Genomic DNA, 20,347 nt, shown 5'->3' on the forward strand with positions numbered 1-20,347 from the left:
TAAATTAACTCATTGGCAGTGAATTATATTGACAACCAATTTATAATTATCCGTAGGGCTCGAGGTCCAGCTCACTTATGATTCATATGCTGAGACCTGTCCTCTGCGGGCAAAAGAAATATGTCCAGATATTGCACCTTCATTTCACAAATGTATGGTTATGAGGGCAATTAAGTTTATTCCTGTTCATTGAACTTTCTTGTCAATATTATATAAATGAAGGTTTTCTTGTTAGCTCAATGGACCAAAGAAATTAGGATGCCTCTTTCCCATTCTGATATAATTCATGTGAGGTACTCCAAAAATGTGTTTGCCTTTGATGTGCAGGATGATTATCCCTTGGCTGTATGACCCTGCCATTGAAATTTCTCAGGGTACATTTCTAGATCATCAGCTATCATTGGAAGGTGCTCTCATTTACTCTGTCTCGGACTCTTATTGCTTTGTTAAATGCATGGTACTTTACACGTACCTCTCTCTTCACAACTATCTACTCAGTAACAATTTTAAAAGCCCTCAGGCTGTTTGCACTAGTGAATCCTTGACATGAAATGTAACTGTACATTGTAAATGTAACCTGTAATGACAAGTGTAGTGAAGCACCTCATGTACTGTATTGAAATAAACTGATATGTATGTACTTTATATAATCTCAAATTTGAGCTGTTATATAATGTACCGTCAGTTAATTTGAGTAAAGTATATTTTTGGAAACAGAATTTCCTCACTGCCGTCCATGTGTTGTCGGAACACCTTCAGTGCTGTTAGGAAGGGAGTTCCAGGATTTCAACCCCGGCGACAGTGAAGGAACTAAGGAATTTAGTTATGTTACCACTGTCACTGAACAAGTTGACTGGCTGTCCTGGCTTGACACAATTCACACCTCTTTAACCTGGGGTTACCCCATCTCGGGATCTGTAAAGATTTAATCACCTGCTAATGCTCGCATTCCAAGCATTGTCTGGCATCTTTGAATCTGTCTATATATATATATATATATATCTGTTTCTGGAACATACCTCTTCATTCACCTGAGGAAGGAGCAGCGCTCCGAAAGCTAGTGACATCGAAACAAACCTGTGTTGTAAAACCTGGTGTTGTAAAACTTCTTACTGTGCTCACCCCAGTCCAACGCCGACATCTCCACATCATGACTGAACAAGTTGCCCTTGGTAAAGTGCTTGAGATTCCTGATATATCACCTTTTGCACACAGAGGAAATCTCATAATTTATTTAAAAACTATTGAAAAACCCATTTTGTTTCCCATTGTTAACTGGTTCAGAATATTAACTCCTTGAAATTTACTAATGTGAAAATGGAAATTCTGATTTAAATAATGCTGTTCGTTTAATTGGAATATCTTAAAATTTGGTTGTGGTGGCGTTTTGTTTCATGCCGACTCGTCTGGTGCCTTTGCTTTTGTCTCAGCAACTCACTCTCTTTTTTTTTTTCCTTGCCAACCTCCCTCTCCAAAAACCACAAGCTTGGGATTGAGACGCACTACTGGACCTGGATAAATCACTTTGTTACCTGGGGATCAATAGTGTTTTACTTTGCATTCTCTTTGCTTTATGGAGCAATACTTTGGTAAGTAGTGATTTGTAGAATTTTTTTTTTTAAATACAATTTTGGAAATGTAATTTAAATGTTTTTCGTTAGAAAGCTCCACTAATCTGTAGCTTTAGATGTGGATCTTGTATGTGGACCTCAGTTCTTGGTTGCAGCCACTCAATAGCTTTTTTCCCCATAGTTGCATATAATAGCCATGAAAATGAACTAGCGTGTGTACATTTTCTTTTGTAGGAATGAACATTTTAACATCCAAGCTCTAGCAATACTATAAAATAAAACTGAAGTCAAAATTTGAAAATGGTGAAAGATGGTGTGTGTCCTGAATATAAAATATAATCTCTAATGAAGAATAGTGCAGTGAATCATATCCGAGACTTAAATTAATAATCAGCTCAGGAGTGAAGAAAGTCTTCGCCCCTATGTTGTTTGTAATTGTTTTCTGGAAAAATAACCGTCTCAACCCAATTGTAGTGACATTCAAGTCCATTATAAAAATAGGACCAGCTGTCCATAAGAACTGGGACTACATTGTCACACAGCAGCTGTAAGGATGGATTCTGTAGGAGATGGAAAATTTGTATTGTAGCAACAGAGTGCTATTCTAAAGTTGGAATTAAAGCATATTACGGAGAAGAATGAGGAAGCTCTGCACCCAAAGTGGCCAACTGTTTTATATAATGCTGGACACTAAAGCAAGGAAAATGCTATATTTGCTGTCCTTCAACTACTAATAATCTGCCCAAGTGCAAAATTCCACTTAAACTGTAAAAGTGGAATATGCTACATGCAGTTATACAGTTTGTTCATTTGCATAACTATTTTGAGCTCAGAAGCCAACATGTGTGCGGATTTAAGGTACTGGAGCCATTGCTTTTAGGTTGAACCTAAATGTGGAGGCAGTGACATAGTGGTATTGTCAGTGGGCTCTGGGGACCTGGGTTTGAATCTCACCACAGCAGATGGTGAAATTTGAATTCAAAAAAAGAAATCTGGAAACATAAGTCTGATGATCACAATTGTTGATGTTTGCAAAGAAAAAAAACCTATCTGGTTTCACGAATATACTTTAGGGAAGGAAATTTTAGGGTGGCACAGTGGTTAGCATTGCTGCCTACGGCGCTGAAGACCCGGGTTCGAATCCCGACCCTGAGTCACTGTCTGAGAAGTCTGCACATTCTCCCCATGTCTGCGTGGGTTTCACCCCCACAACCCAAAGATGTGCAGGATAGGTGGATTGGCCACGTTAAATTGCCCCTTAATTGGAAAACATAATTGGGTACTCTAAATTTATTTTAAAAAGGGAAGGAAATTTTGCCATCCTTACCTGGTCTGGTCTATATGTAACTCCAGATCCATAGCAATATGGTTGACTCAACTGGGTATACACTATCTCATTCTGGACATTTGTTAGAATGAATGTCCATTTGGAAATTAATTCTGTTTACTAATTCTATACACTGGTAGTGCAATACAGAAATAACTGATTAATTTGGACATTGAATTGCAGTGGCTAGCATAAAGGTTATTTTAATATGCTAGTTCATGTGTGTCGGAAGAGAAATGTAAATGATACAAAAATACTGAGAATCCTATGGTTAAAAATAGAGAACTTGGGTTGGATTGTCAAGCCATTGGAAACTACGATCAACATGTTTTTATGGATACATATTCGATTTTTGGATGTGTTGTATGGCATGCCATTACATGAAAGCTTTTTAAATTTGTCTTTAATTCTGAAGTCATCTAAGGTATTGTCAATGTAAATTTAGATATTGGAATTTATTGCATTGGGAGGTTTTAAAACCATGGGCTGGGATTAAAGAGGAGCTTCATAGGATTTTGCAGCAAAATTTACTTAGTGTGTACAATCTCCAATTTCATTCTTTATAGGCCATTTTTGAAGGAACAAGACATGTACTTTGTCTTCGCTCAGTTGCTGTCCAGTGCTTCAGCCTGGCTTGGCATTATGGTTATAGTAGTTGCTTGCTTGTTCCCGGATGTCCTAAGGAAAGTATTCTGGAGACATACACGACCTACCTTGCTACAAAGATCACAGGTAAGTGTCCTTCTGTATCAACACCAGCACATTCAGATGCATTGTAATTTATCTTTTGAGTTAAAATTTGTATACAGGTTGCCAGAAAGAAAAACATCCAGTTGAATAACATTTGGTATTTTGGTTTGATTTTTGTGTGAAGTTTAGATGTAAAATTATATAAATCTGTTGCTCATATCAGATGGATACCATACAGTGATCATGGTCTGTATGTTCTTAGCTGCAGTCTAAGCGTACAATACAATAGTTGTTTCCAATTAATTTTTAAATCAGCATTAGAAAGTTGATACTATAATCTGCTATACATGTGCTTTTGTACTAAATGTTAGGCAAAAGTTGTAGTCAAAGTGGGTTAATATTGAGTAATAATTTGCTCTTTCACCGCATGCATGTGTAACTCTATTTTCGTAATCATTACAATATGCCGGTTTTGTGATGGGTTGATGACAGAAGATGTATCCTATTAATTTGTGCATAGGATAAGAAAAATAACATGGCAACAGTATAAATATTCTGGCATAATATGAAAGTTGCAGTGTTATCCTCAAAATAAATGTTGTTACTGATTTGTCCATGTGTGTGTGACATGTGTCAGGAGTCATAGCATAAGCATCTTAAAGGTGCAAGCATGCTTAACTTGCCATGATAGGTTTATGGGGTGATTGTTATAACGAGAACTATAATGTAATATGCAGCAAATACAATTGGTTAACTATCAACTAATTCCTAATCCCCCACTTTAACTTGCCCCCACCCTCTGCGCACACACACAAGACAGACAAACAGAGGGGTGAAAATAATAAGTGAAAGGCAAAGTAATCACCATGCTATCCATCAAGTAAACATGAAAGCAAAGCATTTTTTATTAATATTTCCTACAAGCATGCATATCTTCATTTTGGGTGATGTAGTGGTTAGCACTACTGCCTACGGCGCTGAGGGCCCGGGTTCAATCCCGGCCCTGGGTCACTGTCTGTGTGGAGTTTGCAAATTCTCCCTGTATCTGTGTGGGTTTCACCCCCACAACCCAAAGATGTGAAGGTTCGGTGGTTTGGCCATTCTAAATTTCCCCTTTGGGGGGGGGGGGGGGGGGGAATAATTGGGCACTCTTTATAAAAAATAAATGTTTTTATATCTTAAATTTAATTTCATGTTTACATGCTAGTATGGTAGATGATATTGGTTTATCTACAACTTTAATCAAAGAATGCTTCTTCATATATTTTTGTTTGTGAAGCAAGGTTGCTGTTTGCTGCTTTTTGGTTACAGTCAGCACTGATATACTTACTGATAAACCTACCTCTTAATACAGAATAATGTTAAATATTTGCAAGTTTCAAATCCGACTTTATGAATCTTTCTTTTGCCACACATTTTAGCAGGAACTTAAAAGTAATTAAAATGTACAGGAAAGATTACACAAAATGTGGACAAAGCTTGTAATATGCACCGCGGAATTGTTCTTCAACTTTGTCTGGATTGAACAATGATTAAACACATGATCATATTGAATCCATAAAAATAAGTCTGCTCGTTGCCTTGGAGTAAGGGTCAACCTAAATGAGGATTTAAGCATTTGATGGATGCACGATATTTGCTGAACTGAAGCACTTGGTATGTTACATCAAAGGCTGATTTTTGATACGCTGATCTTTGTTGAACAGTTCCTAAGCTGGAAAATATATTTCTGCTGCGAAGCAACATTTAGAAATGAAGGATGTTCAGTATCTTGACTGCTTGTTGCCGTCAACTGAATGGGACTTGTTGCACCCATGAAAATTCTTCAAAATTCATGACACTCTATATTTAAATTAAAACCTCTGCCCACAGCCTTATTTTAAAAATAAATGTTTTATGAATTCTTTGTTATGAAAACAGTTCAGAAATGCTCTCTACACTTCTGGTAACTAGCAAATACTAAGATGAAAGTTGGATACATTGTTTGCTTTTTGCCTTTTTTTTTTGCCTTTAGTTTCGAACAAACACAATTTCCATGGTGTATTTAACTTGATTTTCAGATCATAATCTTAGAATTCAATTGTCCAGCTAGATGGTCTAATTTGTTAGATCAGGGCCTCTCTTGGAGTGAAGTTAGAAAACCCTGTTTGATGCAAGAGTGGTTAAAATTTTGGAACTTTCTTATACAAAGGTCAGTTTATGCTGGAAAAAATCTTGCTTTTAACTCTGAGATTGATGGATGTTTGTTTCCCAAAGGTGTTGAGGGATATGAGGTAGACATATGGAGTTACTTCACAGGTCAGCCACGATTTCATTGAATGGCGAAGAGGCACAGGAGATTATTTAGACTACTCCTGTTCCTATCTCTATGTCCCTATCTTGTTTCATATAATGAAAAAATGCTCGGATTCCAAACCCCTTTACCATGACTTCAACACTGAAGCAAGCTGAAAGTGACATAACATTACGGAGTCAAAGAATTACAGCACAGAAAGGAGCCATTTGACCGGTCATGTCTGTGCTAACTCTTAGAACAATTCAATTTAGTACCACATACCAGTTGTACTCCCATTACCCTGAAAAATAAATCATTCGGCATACCCAACTGCTTTTTGCTTAACTTGGTGTGGGAAATGGGCAGCGCGGTGGCGCAGTGGTTAGCACTCTGCACCAAAGTCCCAGGTTCAAACCTGGCTCTGGGTCACTGTCTGTGTGGAGTTTGCACCTTCACCCCGTGTTTGTCTGCGTTTCGCCCCCACAACCCAAAGATGTGCAGGTTAGATGGATTGGCCATTGTGTACTCTTTATATAAAAATGTTTTTTTCAAATTCTGTGTGGGAAACATTTCATCTTATTTCTAGTACAGTTCTTTTGGCAACCATTTTAAATCTATTATCTCCTGGTTATCGACCCCCTTGCCAAATAAATATTTCTCCCAACTGCTCTTATCAAAACCCTTCAATCTCTATTAAATCTCCCCATAACCTTCTCTGCTTAAGGAAAACAAACTTAATTTCCCTCAAGTCTTCCCTCATAACCCTCGTGCCACTATTATAGAACCGCTATGTACTCTCTCCATGACCTTGACATCCTTCCTAAAGTATGGTACCCTGAATTGAATACAGTACTCCAGCTGAGGCCTAGCCAGTGACTTGTAAAGGATTAGCAGAACATTTTTTTTTGTTGATTTTTGTATTCCCTGTTCCTGTTTACAAAGCCAAGTATCCCATACATTTTCTTAATCCCTTTGCCAATTTTCCCTGCCACCATCAATGCATAGTCCCAAAGCTCTGCTGCATTTGCACTCCCCCACAAAATAGTGCCATTTAGATTATACTGATCAAGGTTTCTTGGTCAGTACCTCACAAGCCCACAACCCCTATCATGCAGAAGGACAAGTGTAGCAACCACAAGGGAGCACCAGCACCTCTAAATTCACTCCCAAGTCACACCATCCTGACCTAGAAAGATATCACCGTGTTTTTACTGTCACTGTGTTCAAAAGCTTGAACTCCCTTCCTTCCTAACAGGACTGTGGGTGTGCTTCCATCGCACAAACTGCAGCACGTTAAGAAAGTGGCTCATCACCACTTTCTTTTTAAAAAAAAAAAATATTTATTAAAGTTTTTTAACAAAACAATTTTTCCCCCTTACAAACAATAACCCCCCCCCCGTAACAAAATAACACAATCACCCTGAGCAAGCTATATATATATATATATATATACACGGTAAGATGATATATTTACATGGCTTTATACACCGTCTCTCGCCCATTCGTGCCAGTTTCCCCCACCCTCCATGTTATCCCCCGCTCATCCGTCCCCTCAAGCAATCTCTCATTCCCCCCCCCCTTGCTCCTGCTGCTGACCGACCTTCCTCTAACGCTCCGCGAGGTAGTCTAGGAATGGTTGCCACTGCCTGTAGAACCCCTGCGCAGACCCCCTTAGGGCCAACTTAATCCTCTCCAACTTTATGAACCCAGCCATGTCGTTTGTCCAGGCCTCCACGCTAGGGGGCTTCGCCTCCTTCCACATTAGCAAGATCCTTCGCCGGGCTACCAGGGACGCAAAGGCCAGAATGCCGGCCTCTTTCGCCTCCTGCACTCCCGGCTCGTCCACTACTCCAAATATTGCTAGCCCCCAGCTTGGCTTGATCCGGACTTTCACCACCTGAGATATTGCTCCCGCCACTCCTCTCCAGAACCCCTCCAGTGCCGGACATGTCCAGAACATGTGGACATGGTTCGCCGGGCTCCCTGAACATCTTCCGCATCTGTCCTCTACCCCAAAGAACCTACTCAACCTCGCCCCTGTCAGGTGCGTTCTGTGAACCACCTTAAATTGTATCAGGCTGAGCCTGGCACATGAGGAGGAATTAACCCTACCCAGGGCGTCAGCCCACAAACCTTCCTCGATCTCCTGCCCCAGCTCCTCCTCCCATTTACCCTTCAACTCTTCTGCTAGTGCTTCTCCCTCTTCTTTCATCTCTCGGTGTATTGCCGAAACCTTGCCCTCCCCGACCCATACACCCGAGATCACCCTGTCTTGAATTTCTTGTGTCGGGAGCAGCGGGAATTCCCTGACCTGTCGCCTCACAAAAGCCCTCACCTGCATATATCTGAATGCATTTCCCGGGGGTAGCTCAAACTTCTCCTCCAGTGCCCCTAGGCTCGCAAATGCCCCGTCGATGAACAGGTCCCCCATTCTTCTAATCCCCGCCCGGTGCCAGCCCTGGAACCCCCCCGTCCATCTTCCCCGGGACAAACCGGTGGTTACCCCTGATCGGGGACCACACCGAGGCTCCCACTGCACCCCTATGCCGTCTTCACTGGCCCCAGATCCTTAACGTTGCCGCCACCACCGTGCTCGTGGTGTACTTTGATGGCGAGAGCGGCAGCAGTGCCGTCACCAGCGCCCCCAAGCTCGTTCCTTTGCAGGACGCCATCTCCATCTTCTTCCATGCCGCCCCCTCTCCCTCCATAACCCACTTACGGATCATCGCCACGTTTGCTGCCCAGAAGTAGCTCCCTAGGTTTGGCAGCGCCAGCCCTCCTCGGTCCCTACTGCGTTCCAGGAACCCTCTCTTTACCCTCGGGGTCTTGTTCGCCCACACAAACCCCATAATACTCCTACCTACTCTCTTGAAAAAGCCCTTGGTAATCACGATGGGGAGGCACTGGAACACAAACAAAAACCTCGGAAGGACCACCATTTTGACCGACTGCACTCTACCCGCCAACGAGAGCGGCAACATGTCCCATCTTTTCAAGTCCACCTCCATTTGGTCCACCAACCTCGTCAGATTCAATTTGTGTAGGGCCCCCCCCAGCTCCTGGCTATCTGGATCCCAAGATACCGAAAACTCCCCTCCGCCCTCCTCAGCGGTAGGCCCCCTATCCCTCTTTCTTGGTCCCCTGCCTGTAGTACAAAAAGCTCGCTCTTCCCTACATTGAGCTTATAGCCCGCGAACTCCCCAAACTCCCTCAAAGTCTGCATGACCTCCACCATCCCCTCCATTGGGTCCGCCACGTACAGCAGCAGGTCGTCCGCGTATAGCGAAACCCGATGCTCTTCTCCCCCGCGGACCACCCCCCTCCATTTATTAGACTCCCTCAGTAATATGGCCCCGGGTTCGATCGCCAATACAAACAAGAGGGGGGACAGAGGGCACCCCTGCCTCGTTCCTCGGTACAGCCGAAAGTACTCCGACCTCCGCCGGTTCGTCACCACACTTGCCACCGGAGCGCTGTACAGGAGCTTAACCCAGCTAATAAACCCTCCCCCGAACCCAAACCTACGCAACACCTCCCAGAGGTACTCCCACTCCACTCGGTCAAAGGCCTTTTCCGCGTCCATGGCTGCCACTATCTCCACCTCTCCCTCCTCCGATGGCATCATTATCACGTTTAAGAGCCGCCGCACATTCGTATTTAATTGCCTGCCCTTTACAAATCCCGTCTGGTCCTCGTGTATCACCCCCGGGACACAGTCCTCAATCCTCGTGGCCAGCACTTTTGCCAATAGCTTAGTGTCCACATTAAGGAGCGAAATTGGCCTGTATGATCTACATTGCAGTGGGTCCTTGTTTCGCTTCAGAATCAAGGAAATTGTCGCCTCCGACATTGTCGGGGGCAGGGTCCCCTCCTCTCTTGCCTCGTTAAAGGTCCTCACTAGTAGCGGGGCCAACAGGTCCGGATACTTTCTATAGAACTCCACCGGGAACCCGTCCGGCCCTGGAGCCTTCCCTGCTTGCATGCTCCCCAAACCCTTACTTAACTCCTCCAACCCGATTGGTGCCCCCAAACCAGCCACCTCTTGCTCCTCCACCCTCGGGAACCGCAGTTGGTCCAGGAATCTTCTCACCCCCTCTTCCCCCCCCTGGGGGCTGGGATCTGTACCACTCTTCATAGAAGGCCTTGAATACCTTGTTTATTTCCATTGCACTCTGGGCCATGGCTCCCCCACCATCTTTGACTCCTCCTATTTCCCTCGCTGCCGCCCTCTTACGGAGCTGGTGTGCCAGCATCCGACTGGCCTTTTTCCCTGTACTCGTAGGTCGCCCCCTGCGCCTTCCTCCACTGTGCCTCCGCCTTCCCCGTGGTCAACAGGTCAAACTCCGTCTGGAGCCGTCGCCTTTCCCCAAGTAATCTTTCCTCCAGGGCCTCTGTGTATCTCTTGTCCACTCGCAAAATCTCCCCCACTAACCTCTCCCTTTCCCTGCCCTCTGTCTTCTCCCTATGAGCCCTGATGGAGATTAGCTCTCCCCTGATCACTGCCTTCAACGCCTCCCATACCACCCCCACTCGCACCTCCCCGTTGTCGTTGGCCTCCAGGTACCTTTCAATATACCCCCCTTACCTTCCCACACACCACCTCATCTGCCAGCAGTCCCACATCCAACCGCCACAGCGGGCATTGGCCCCTCTCCTCTCCCAGCCCCACTTCCACCCAGTGCGGGGCATGGTCCGAATCGGCTATGGCCGAATACTCCGTCCCCTCCACCCTCGGGATGAGCGCCCTGCCCAGCACAAAGAAATCTATCCAGGAGTATGCCTTGTGCACGTGGGAGAATAAAGAAAATTCCCTGGCCTGCGGTCTTGCAAACCTCCATGGGTCCACTCCCCCCATCTGATCCATAAACCCCCTGAGCACCCTGGCCGCCGCCAGCCTCTTTCCCGTCCTTGATCTGGAGCGGTCTAGTGCTGGATCCAGCACCGTATTGAAGTCCCCTCCCATTATCAGTCCTCCTACCTCCAGGTCCGGGATGCGCCACAACATGCGCGTCATGAATCCAGCATCATCCCAGTTCGGGGCGTGTACATTTACCAACACCACCCACGTCCCTTGCAACCTACCACTCACCATCACGTATCTCCCTCCATTGTCCGCTATGATAGTCCTGGCCTCAAATGACACATGTTTTCCCACCATAATTGCCACCACTCTATTTTTCGCATCCAGTCCCGAGTGAAATACCTGTCCTACCCATCCTCTTCTTATCCTAACCTGGTCTGCCACCTTCAGGTGTGTCTCTTGGAGCATAGCCACGTCTGCCTTCAGTCCCTTCAAGTGCGCGAACACTTGAGCACTCTTCACCGGTCCGTTCAGGCCCCTCACGTTCCACGTTATCAGCCGAATTGGAGGGGCTCTCACCCCTCCCCCCGCCGACTAGCCATCTCCTTTTCTGGGCCAGTCCCGTGTCTGCATCTCCCTCACCCTCCAGGCCCCCAACCGGGGGACCTCCGTCCCGGCCACCTCTTCTGTGTCCCATTCCCTTTCGGCCAGTGCAGCAGCAACCCTGGTCTCCCCCCCTCCCCCCTCCCCCCTTCCATCCCCCCCCGCTAGATCCCTGTCTAGCTTTTTTGCCTCCCCCATAACAGTCCCGTAAGTCAGCTGACGCCTGCTGACCCCGGCTTCCCCCGCCATCCCTTTGACCCCCCCGTGTGGGAATCTTCCCATCAGTAGACGTTCCTACGTTCCCCCTTCCACCTTTCTTCCCGCGCGCGGGAGAAAACCCCCGCGCTTTCCAGAGCCTGCCCCGCCCCCCCTGACGCAGCTTCTTTTGCAGCCTTGTCTCTCGTCCCCAGCCCATATAACATTCCCTGCGCGTGCTTGCCCCCCTATATACAACCGCCATCATACTTCAACCCTCAAATACCCCCCACCCTATAAAGGTCCATGCCTCTTCGTGCATTTCGAAGTAGTGGTGTTGGCCGTTATATGTGACCCACAGTCGCGCTGGCTGCAACATTCCAAATTTCACTCCTTTCCGATGCAGCACCGCTTTGGCCCGGTTGAAACCCGCTCTCCGCTTAGCGACCTCCGTGCTCCAGTCCAGGTATATTCTGATCTCCACATTGTCCCACTTGCTGCTCCGCTCCTTCTTGGCCCATTTCAGGACCCTCTCTCTGTCTGTGCACCGGTGAAATCTCACCACCATCGCCCTTGGCGGCTCATTTGCTTTGGGCTTCCTCGCCAGCACCCGGTGCACCCCTTCCAGCTCCAGCAACCCCGGGGGGGCCTCAGCGCCCCGATCATTGTGCCCGCATATGCCGCGGCGTCGGCCCCCTCCACTCCTTCTGGGAGACCCAGGATCCTCAGATTGTTTCTCCTCGACCTGTTCTCCAGGTCTTCGAGTCTTCCCGCCCACGTCTTGTGTAGCGCCTCGTGCCGCTCCACTCTCACCGCCAGGCCCAAGAGCTTGTCCTCATTCTCACTCACTTTGTCCTGGATCTTCACCTCGTGGGCTTTCTGGGTTGCCCCAAGTCCTTCAATTATTGCCAGCATAGGCGCCACCATCTCCTTGCGCAGCTCCTCGAAGCAGCGCTTGATGAATTCTTGCATTTCCTCTTTGTCCCCAGCCTCCGCCATTTTGTTTGTTTTCCCCTCTTCTCCCGCTGCTCCAGTGCCGTTTTCTTGGCCGTTTCGCTGCGGGTCCGGTCCATACAGGTTAGTGGGGGACCTCTCCTCTTCCCCACGGGTTGGCTATGTGAAAAGTTCCGTTGGGGCTCTTCTATCGAGCCCGAATGTCCGTCTTTGCGGGAGCTGCCGAATCGTGCGGCTTAGCTCCGCATAGCCGCAACCGGAAGTTCCCATCATCACCACTTTCTTGAGGGCAAATAAGAATGGACAATAATTGATAACCTTGCCATCAATGCCCACATTCTATAAATTATTATTTTTAAGTTCCTTTCTGTTTCCCCCAAATGTGCATCACTTCACAGTTATGACCCAGTCATGGTTCGTTGTGCCCACAATGGACAGTATGTTTAACAACAGTTCACACTCTGGCTGTGAGTCTGGTCCTTTTTTTTGCCTTTTTTGTATCGCATGGATCTTTATTCCTCTATTCGGTTTTCCCTTTGATACTCTTAATTCTTGTTTTTTTTATACTTCTTGTTTGGAATTTGTTGTTTCTTTCTCCAACATGCACTTTCGATGTGCTCCTTTTTACCAGAATTCCTGAATTTTGCACCAGCAGTTTGCTGTGACGTGACCAGTTTTTGCACAACGGTGGCAATTTCTATGTACGAGTCTCATCCAACGTTTTATGGAGTTTAGTGCATGAACTTATTTGTTGGGTTTCCTTAGCTGCTAATGTAGAGATTGCAACTTCTGAAGCCTGAAGTTTAAATTGCTTTCTGATAACAGCCTTTTTTGGATAGCTTCACGTTTTAACACGCACACTCTAATGGTGTTGCTCAAGACATCTCCAAATTCACAGTATTCAGCTACTTTCTTCAAAGCTGCGAACTGTGTGATTGATTTACCACCTTGTTGGTTATATTTATGGAACCTGAACCTCTGAGATGACTAAAGGGTTAAGTGAGAAGTGGCCCTGTAATATCGCCACAATCTCCTCATAGGTTTTTGAGCCCTTTTTCTATAACTGTACCAGACATCGCAGTTGGTTGAATATTTTCCCCTCCATTGTATTCAGATAAGTTGGGGCTATAATATTTGCTGCAATTTTATTCACTTGGATAATTGAATCTTTTAGTATATGAACTCCAATACTCGGTGCCCTCATCATACAGTCCCACGGTGCCAGAAATTCTGCCATTTTTACAAGTTACATCTGTTGACATGGTTCTTGTTAATTTCAGATGTTATCCAATTGCATCAACATGGACCAGACTTAAGCTCCCGAGCTTTGAATCTTGTTTCCTGATTATCCGAGATGGAAGCATTACCCAAATTTGCGGAAAGAGCTTGCGTGAGCACGATGTGCCACTGAATTCTTTTAGCACTCAGCCTCACTTTTTTTTTCTGAACAAGGTACCCCCTGAGCTCGGCCTGTTTCTTTACAAGTTTTGGAACACCTCAGCGCTAAACTATTGTTACAGGGTACTTGCTACTTGAGGTGCTCCCTGCACTGTTCCAGATCGTTCCGGGCAGCTTCTTTTCTCTGTTGTTTCCTCCAAAATCGATGTTTACATTTTTGTTCCTAATGATGCCTGCTACCAATAATCAGCACCCTCAGTGTAGCGAAGTTTTTAGCTTCTTAATCCTTTTCGGATTTCTGTGTAGAGATCGACAATTTTTCTATATTTTCTTCGGAAGTCTGACAGCATGGTTTTCTTTGTGGTAATTTTAAAGGATAGGCTTACAGACCACGAAGGTACAAACAAAGGTGTTTACTCTATAGACTCTGAAGATAGTCTGCCTATTTGCACATGGCCTATGATGTCATCAGGACATCACGTGATCAGACTCTAAGTGCAGTTGTTCCAACTAGGAACAAACATGAAGAATAATAATAATCTATAATATTTACTAGTGTCACAAATAGGCTTGCATTAACACTGCAATGAAGTTACAGTGAAAATCCCCTAGTCGCCACACTCCGGCGCCTGTACGGGTACACTGAGGGAGAATTTGGAATGTCCAATTCACCTAACAAGCACGTCATTCGGGATTTGTGGGAGGAAACCCACGCAGACACGGGGAGAACTTGCAGACTCCGCATAGACAGTGACCCAAACTGGGAATCCAACCCAGGTCCCTGGCGCTATGAGTTATCTACTTTGCTTCTTTCAGATTCTTTACCGCATCTTTAGTTGTCCTTTTAATTCTTCCACACACTTTCCCCATGATTTTATTCAGATGTGTTAACCTTAGTTCCATAAATATTCCATTTGGATTTCAGTTCAGTATTGGTATCATTTCTGTATAAAGCTATCCTTTGATGCACTTCTTATGGAGGGAAGTTAATTGATGAAACAGTTGAAGATGGGGTTTGGACTAGGACACTTCCTTGCGGAACCCCTGCAGCAGTGTTCTGGGAGTGAGATGATTGATTTCCAAAAACTACAACCATTTTCCATCCTGCTAGGTATGACTCTGACGGGGGCAGCATGGTGATGCAGTGGTTAGCACTGCTGGATTGGATTGGATTTGTTTATTGTCATGTGTGCCGAGGTACAGTGAAAAGTATTTTTCTGCGAGCAGCTCAACGGATCATTAAGTACATGGGGGAAAAAAGGGAATAAAAGAAAAGACATAATAGGGAAACACAAGGTACCTCACTGCCTCACGTTGCCTAGGACCCCGGTTCGATCCCGGCCCCGTGTCACTGTCCGTGTGGAGCTTGCACATTCTCCCTGGGGTCTTACCCCCACAACCTAAAGATGTGCAGTATAGGTGGATTAGTCACGCTAAATTGCCCCTTAATTGGTATGACTCTGACCATTGGACAGTTTTCCCCATGATTCCCATTGCCTTCAGTTTCGATTGGGCTTCTTGATGCCGCACTTGGTCAAATGCTGTGTTGATGTCTAGGGCAGTCACGGTCACCTCGCCTCTTGAGCTCTGCTCTTTTTTCCATGTTTGGACCAAGGTGGTAATGAGACCAGGAGCTGAATGGCCTTGGTGAAACCTAAACTGAGCATCAGTGAGTAGATTATTGCTGAGTAAGTGTGCTTAATTAGGCAGTCAATGACACTTCTGAAGATCAAGAGTCGATTGGGGCGGTAGTTAGCTGGGTTGGATTTGTTCTTTTTGTGGGCAAGACATACCACATTGCTGGGTAGATTCCAGTGCTGTAGCTGTACTGGAAAAGTTTGTGATGCAGAGTGAAGCCAATATCACAGGTTCAATTCCTGTGCTGGCTGAGGTTATTCATGAAGGCCCTGCCTTCTCAACCTTGCGCCTCGCCTGAGATGTGGTGATCCTCCAGTTAAACCACCACCACTCAGCTGTCCCCTCAAAAGGGAAAGCATCCTATGGTCATCTGGGACTATGGCGACTAGAACTTGAAAACTTGACATGGGGTATAGCAAGTTTTGGAACATAAGTACTATTGCTGAATGTTGTCTAGGCCCATGGCCTTTGTAGTATCCAGTGCCTTTAACCATTTCTTGATGTCACATGGAATGAATCAAATTGGCTGAAGACTTAGCATGATGCTGAGACCTCGGGAGGAGGCCGAAATAGATCATGCACTCAATATTTCTGGCTAAAGTTGGTTGCAAATGCTTTCAATCTTGCGTTTTGCATTGACATGCTAGTCTCTTTAGGATGGTGATATTTGTGGAGCCGCCTCTTCCAATCGTTAGTTTAATTATCCATTACCATTCAAGATCCGTGACCTGACTTGATCATGCTTCAAAAGTTCTGACAAAGGGTCACCGTAACTCTGTTTCTACCCCCACAGATACCACCAGATCTCCTTGAGTATTTCCAGCATTTTCTGTGTATATTTCACACATAATTAAATAGCTGTATTGCACCTAGAGATATCTTGAGGATTTGAAGGGTGCTACATAATGCAAGTTCCCTTGTTGAATATATTTTCTACAAGTCAGCTAACATGAAGCAACTGAAAATAGAATATTTTTCTTAACCCTGACAGTTTGTATTGTCGAGAACTGAAAATGGCAATATTACTGCATTCTGCTGCTATGCTTAAGGTCTGGATCTTTTGTTACCCTTCTTAAGATAACAGAATATGTATTCCCGAAAATTGACCAACGATAATCAGCAACATTTCTACATTGGCTAGGGATTTAAAATGCATGAACATGATGCTGACAGTTCTAGCTAGATAATGATCAGATTGAAAATATTAAAATATCGGTCAATGTTTATGGTCAGTGCATTTTGTCAACACCTCTTTCTAATCTGTACAGATGATTCTCATACACAGAGCAGTCATTGTGTTAATTATACTAGATCAGTGGCCATCATTAGCCACCAAGATAATTAAACCTCCTTTATTGCTTGCGCTCATAGAATGTCATACAATTAGTGTGGGGAAGAGGATCTGTTGAGTGAATGAATGAATGAGTAGTTGGAGGAGTGTTGGGAAGACGGTTGCTGACTGAGGGAAGGGTGATCAGGACAGATGTATTTCTATCAACTTTCAATTTCTTATGTTCCAGTAAACTACTTCATCACATGAATGTTGATTTTTAAAAAGATTATAGATATATCTTTTCCTGTAATGTGTAATTAGAATGATTTACGAAACATGTGGTCATTAGAGGGGTAGTTTTTTTTTTTAAATCTGCCTGTGGGATTACACACAAGTTGATAATGCTGAATTGAGGTGCATGATCAAAATAGTTTTGATATAACTGTCGTAAGCAAAAGGTTGGGAATCCTCAAAGTAGGAAAATTATACCCAGTTTGGGTGAGATGCATTCTCGTGTAAGAGTGGAAATTACAGAGGCTCTGGGTGCAGTATTCCGATCCTCCTTCAGACTGATTTGTTGCAGGCAAATTGTGTTTGACCAAACTGATGGAGATCTTTGGAGTAAAGAAGAGGTTGTTTGGGGATAGTGCAACTGATGAACTGGATATTGACCATTAAAAAGGAGCTTAGACCATATAATAGACGAGTTAGCAAAATTGGCACAGTTGGTATTAAAGGGATGGTGGTAAAGGGGCAGACAGTGGAGAGTAGAGGTAAATAGTTGTTTAACAGTCTGGAAGGAAGTATGCAGTGCATTAGGGTTGTCATTAGAACCCTTGCATTTTTTAATACATTTTAATGACCTAGATTTGGTTATACAGGGCAAAATACGAAGTTTTAAGACAATACAAAACTCAAATGTCTTAAATAATAAGGAAATAGTAATATACTTGGAGAGGGCATGGACTGGTGAAATGGACAGACACTTGACAGGTGAAATTCAGAACAGAGAAGTTCAAAGTGATATATTTTAGAAGAACTAGGGGAGGAATGCAAACTGGATGGTACAGTTTAAATGGACTGTAGAAATGGAAGACTCTTGGGAGTATATGTGCACAAATCCTTTAAGGTGGCAGGACAAATTGAGATGGATGTCTTTAGTTTTATTAATAGAGACCCAGAGTACAGGAACAACTGCATTATGATGAACCTTTACAAAACACTGGTTAGGGCTCAGCTGGAGCACTGTGATCAGAGGTGGTAGGGGACCAGGACTCGCTATAAGTTAAGACATGGGCAGCAGAGGTTTGGGTGACCTCAAGTTTAGGGAGTGTAGAATGTTGGAGAGAGACTTTGGGGGAAAAAGTATAGAATTTTGGAGAAAAACTTTGAAGGAGTGTAGAATGTTGGAGGAAAACTTTTCAAACTTACAGGTAAGAAAGTCACAAAGGAGGGTATTTCAGTAGGAGATGAGCTGATACAGGGGGAAATCAAGTGATGTTGCAGAGGTGGAAATAGGTGGTCTTAATAATGTATGTGGTTGGAAATTCATCTAGAGTCCAATTAAAGGAATTTCTTCTCACCCTGTACTGGATGTCAGATAAACAGTTTTGATAATGTACCAACAGTAGAGATGTCAGGAGAGGTAATGGTGAGTTGGGTGTCGAGAGGTAATGGTTTAGTGGGAAAGTTTACCTTTGGCACAGTCACATAATGTCACAATCATTTGTGACTTTGAGCTGTTTTGATACTGGCAGAGGTGTGGAGAGATTCAAGCATGGCCCCAACTCCGATTATTGTAGGATACGACTAGCCATATTCAACCAATCCGAGTCACTGTTGGTTATCTTTGTTGTCTGTCATCTGCCATTCACACATTTTTCAATAGCTCTACCAAAGAACCGCAGTGGGCTGCATGCCCACCATCTGCACTGCAATGTGTAATGGAAGCTTTTCAGAAATTATGCAACTTATTTGTATCCTACTATAAAATGAAGAATCATATTTACTTCTGTGAATTGAGTTGAGTAATTTTTGTTAGTTTACTATTCTGCTGGATTAGTAAACTTGTCAGTGATGGTGCTTGAAGTGGTGACTACTTAAATGAAAGATGGTTGAGCTGAATATTGATGTTATTTTCAAAGTATTATTTAGTGTATCTGATTTCAAAAAAGATAAGAATGTCTTGGGATGTTTACGTTTACAATTGCATCTCCACAATGCACTTATATTTATTGCATCTAGGTTGATTTTGTATGAATTTCAAAATTACTTCAATTTCAGCTCACTTTTTGTGTATGGTATATATCACAACTGCACTTGGTTACAGAATTACAAGTTGAAAATCAAATTAAGGACCATCTGCCAAGAATTAGATAGTTAAACTTAATTTGGAGTGGTCTTTTATGGTGAGCTATGGAAATGGTCAGACCCCATTTGTAGAATTGTTAAAACTGCATCAATACTCACCAAGCACCTTTGTGCATTAAATTTAACTATGGTTCCACTGGTATTAGCTTCGGAGAGAATTAATCAGGTCAAGGAAACCATCTGTAGTTTGATCTGGTTTCCACGCACTGATTTAATTGAAGAAGCTTAATATTGTTAACCAAGTAGAGCTGAAGTCATTGAACAGTCTGAGTTGAATTGGATAGATCAACTGTCAACTAATGTAGTTCATAAAGATTTCTTTATAACATTGTACATTGAGGTCTGCAAATTCTTTAAAATAGATGTATATTTAGTAACACTTATAGTGAACACGCTTAGCCATTTTGTTATGAAGGTAAGTTTAAAATTTCTTATCTCTACATAATCCCACAATTAATTCTTGAAACATTAAATGAGTATGGAAATTAGAAATATGCAATCTGCATGTCAACACTTTTCAAATGTCAGACATCAAATAATTTTGCATCTGTAGTGTAGAGCAATTCTGAACAAATCAATTCTTCAACTTCCTTTCCTCTGGCCTGAAAGAGTGATTTATTTTCTGTTTGGTTAAAAGAGCAGTGGCAGCCCTCTGGTACCTTGGCCAAGCAGCCAACTGTCTTGGGAATCCAGCCAGTGAGACCTACCCTCTCCCCAAAAGAAAACGAAAGCCAATCTAGATTATTGTACTGCCCAGCTTAGATGAGCAAATCTCAGGAATCAAACCTCTGCTTGCCTGAGACTATATGACCCTCATGTGATGTCACATTGTGAATTTAGCTGCCATGGCATTGAGAGCAGATTCAGCTTTTTCTTTTACCCCTAATAATTAAAGAAAGTGTTTTTTTTTTTAAATTATTATTCTTTTCAAAAATAGAATTTGCATTAGAATATTATCTTCGTCTGAAATGACTTGTCTTTAATGGTCATCTCAGAAAAGGTACTAAAAGTATTCTGTTTAGTTACTTATATATTATGTGTTCCATCCCTTTTCTGTTCCTCTATAGATGCACATCAACAGAGTTACTTTAGAGGAGGCCAACATCGCTCTACAGCCACTGGCCAGATTCAGGGTCAGGAATCCACTGAGCAAGAATAGGTAGAGTGGAAGGAACAGCTGCTCAGTTATTTGCATGGCAACTATGATTGGACAATAACATGCTTAGGCAAGGACAAAAAGGCATGAATGTTG

At 43.7% G+C, this 20,347-nt stretch overlaps 1 protein-coding gene across 2 annotated transcripts in view; it reads left to right on the forward strand.

Moving 5' to 3' along the window:
* Nucleotides 1-20,347, forward strand: part of atp11b (ATPase phospholipid transporting 11B) — a 237,188-nt gene that overhangs the window by 179,655 nt on the left and 37,186 nt on the right. Inside the window, exons 27-29 of one of the 2 annotated variants that reach the window (XM_072474212.1) lie at nucleotides 1,486-1,589; nucleotides 3,465-3,630; nucleotides 20,163-20,254. In XM_072474212.1, coding sequence (XP_072330313.1) covers nucleotides 1,486-1,589; nucleotides 3,465-3,630; nucleotides 20,163-20,254 — 362 coding nt within the window. The remainder of the gene's footprint in view (nucleotides 1-1,485; nucleotides 1,590-3,464; nucleotides 3,631-20,162; nucleotides 20,255-20,347) is intronic. The other variant, XM_072474211.1, reaches the window with a different exon arrangement.

Source organism: Scyliorhinus torazame, chromosome 14, assembly GCF_047496885.1.
Source record: "Scyliorhinus torazame isolate Kashiwa2021f chromosome 14, sScyTor2.1, whole genome shotgun sequence".
Taxonomy (NCBI): domain Eukaryota; kingdom Metazoa; phylum Chordata; class Chondrichthyes; order Carcharhiniformes; family Scyliorhinidae; genus Scyliorhinus; species Scyliorhinus torazame.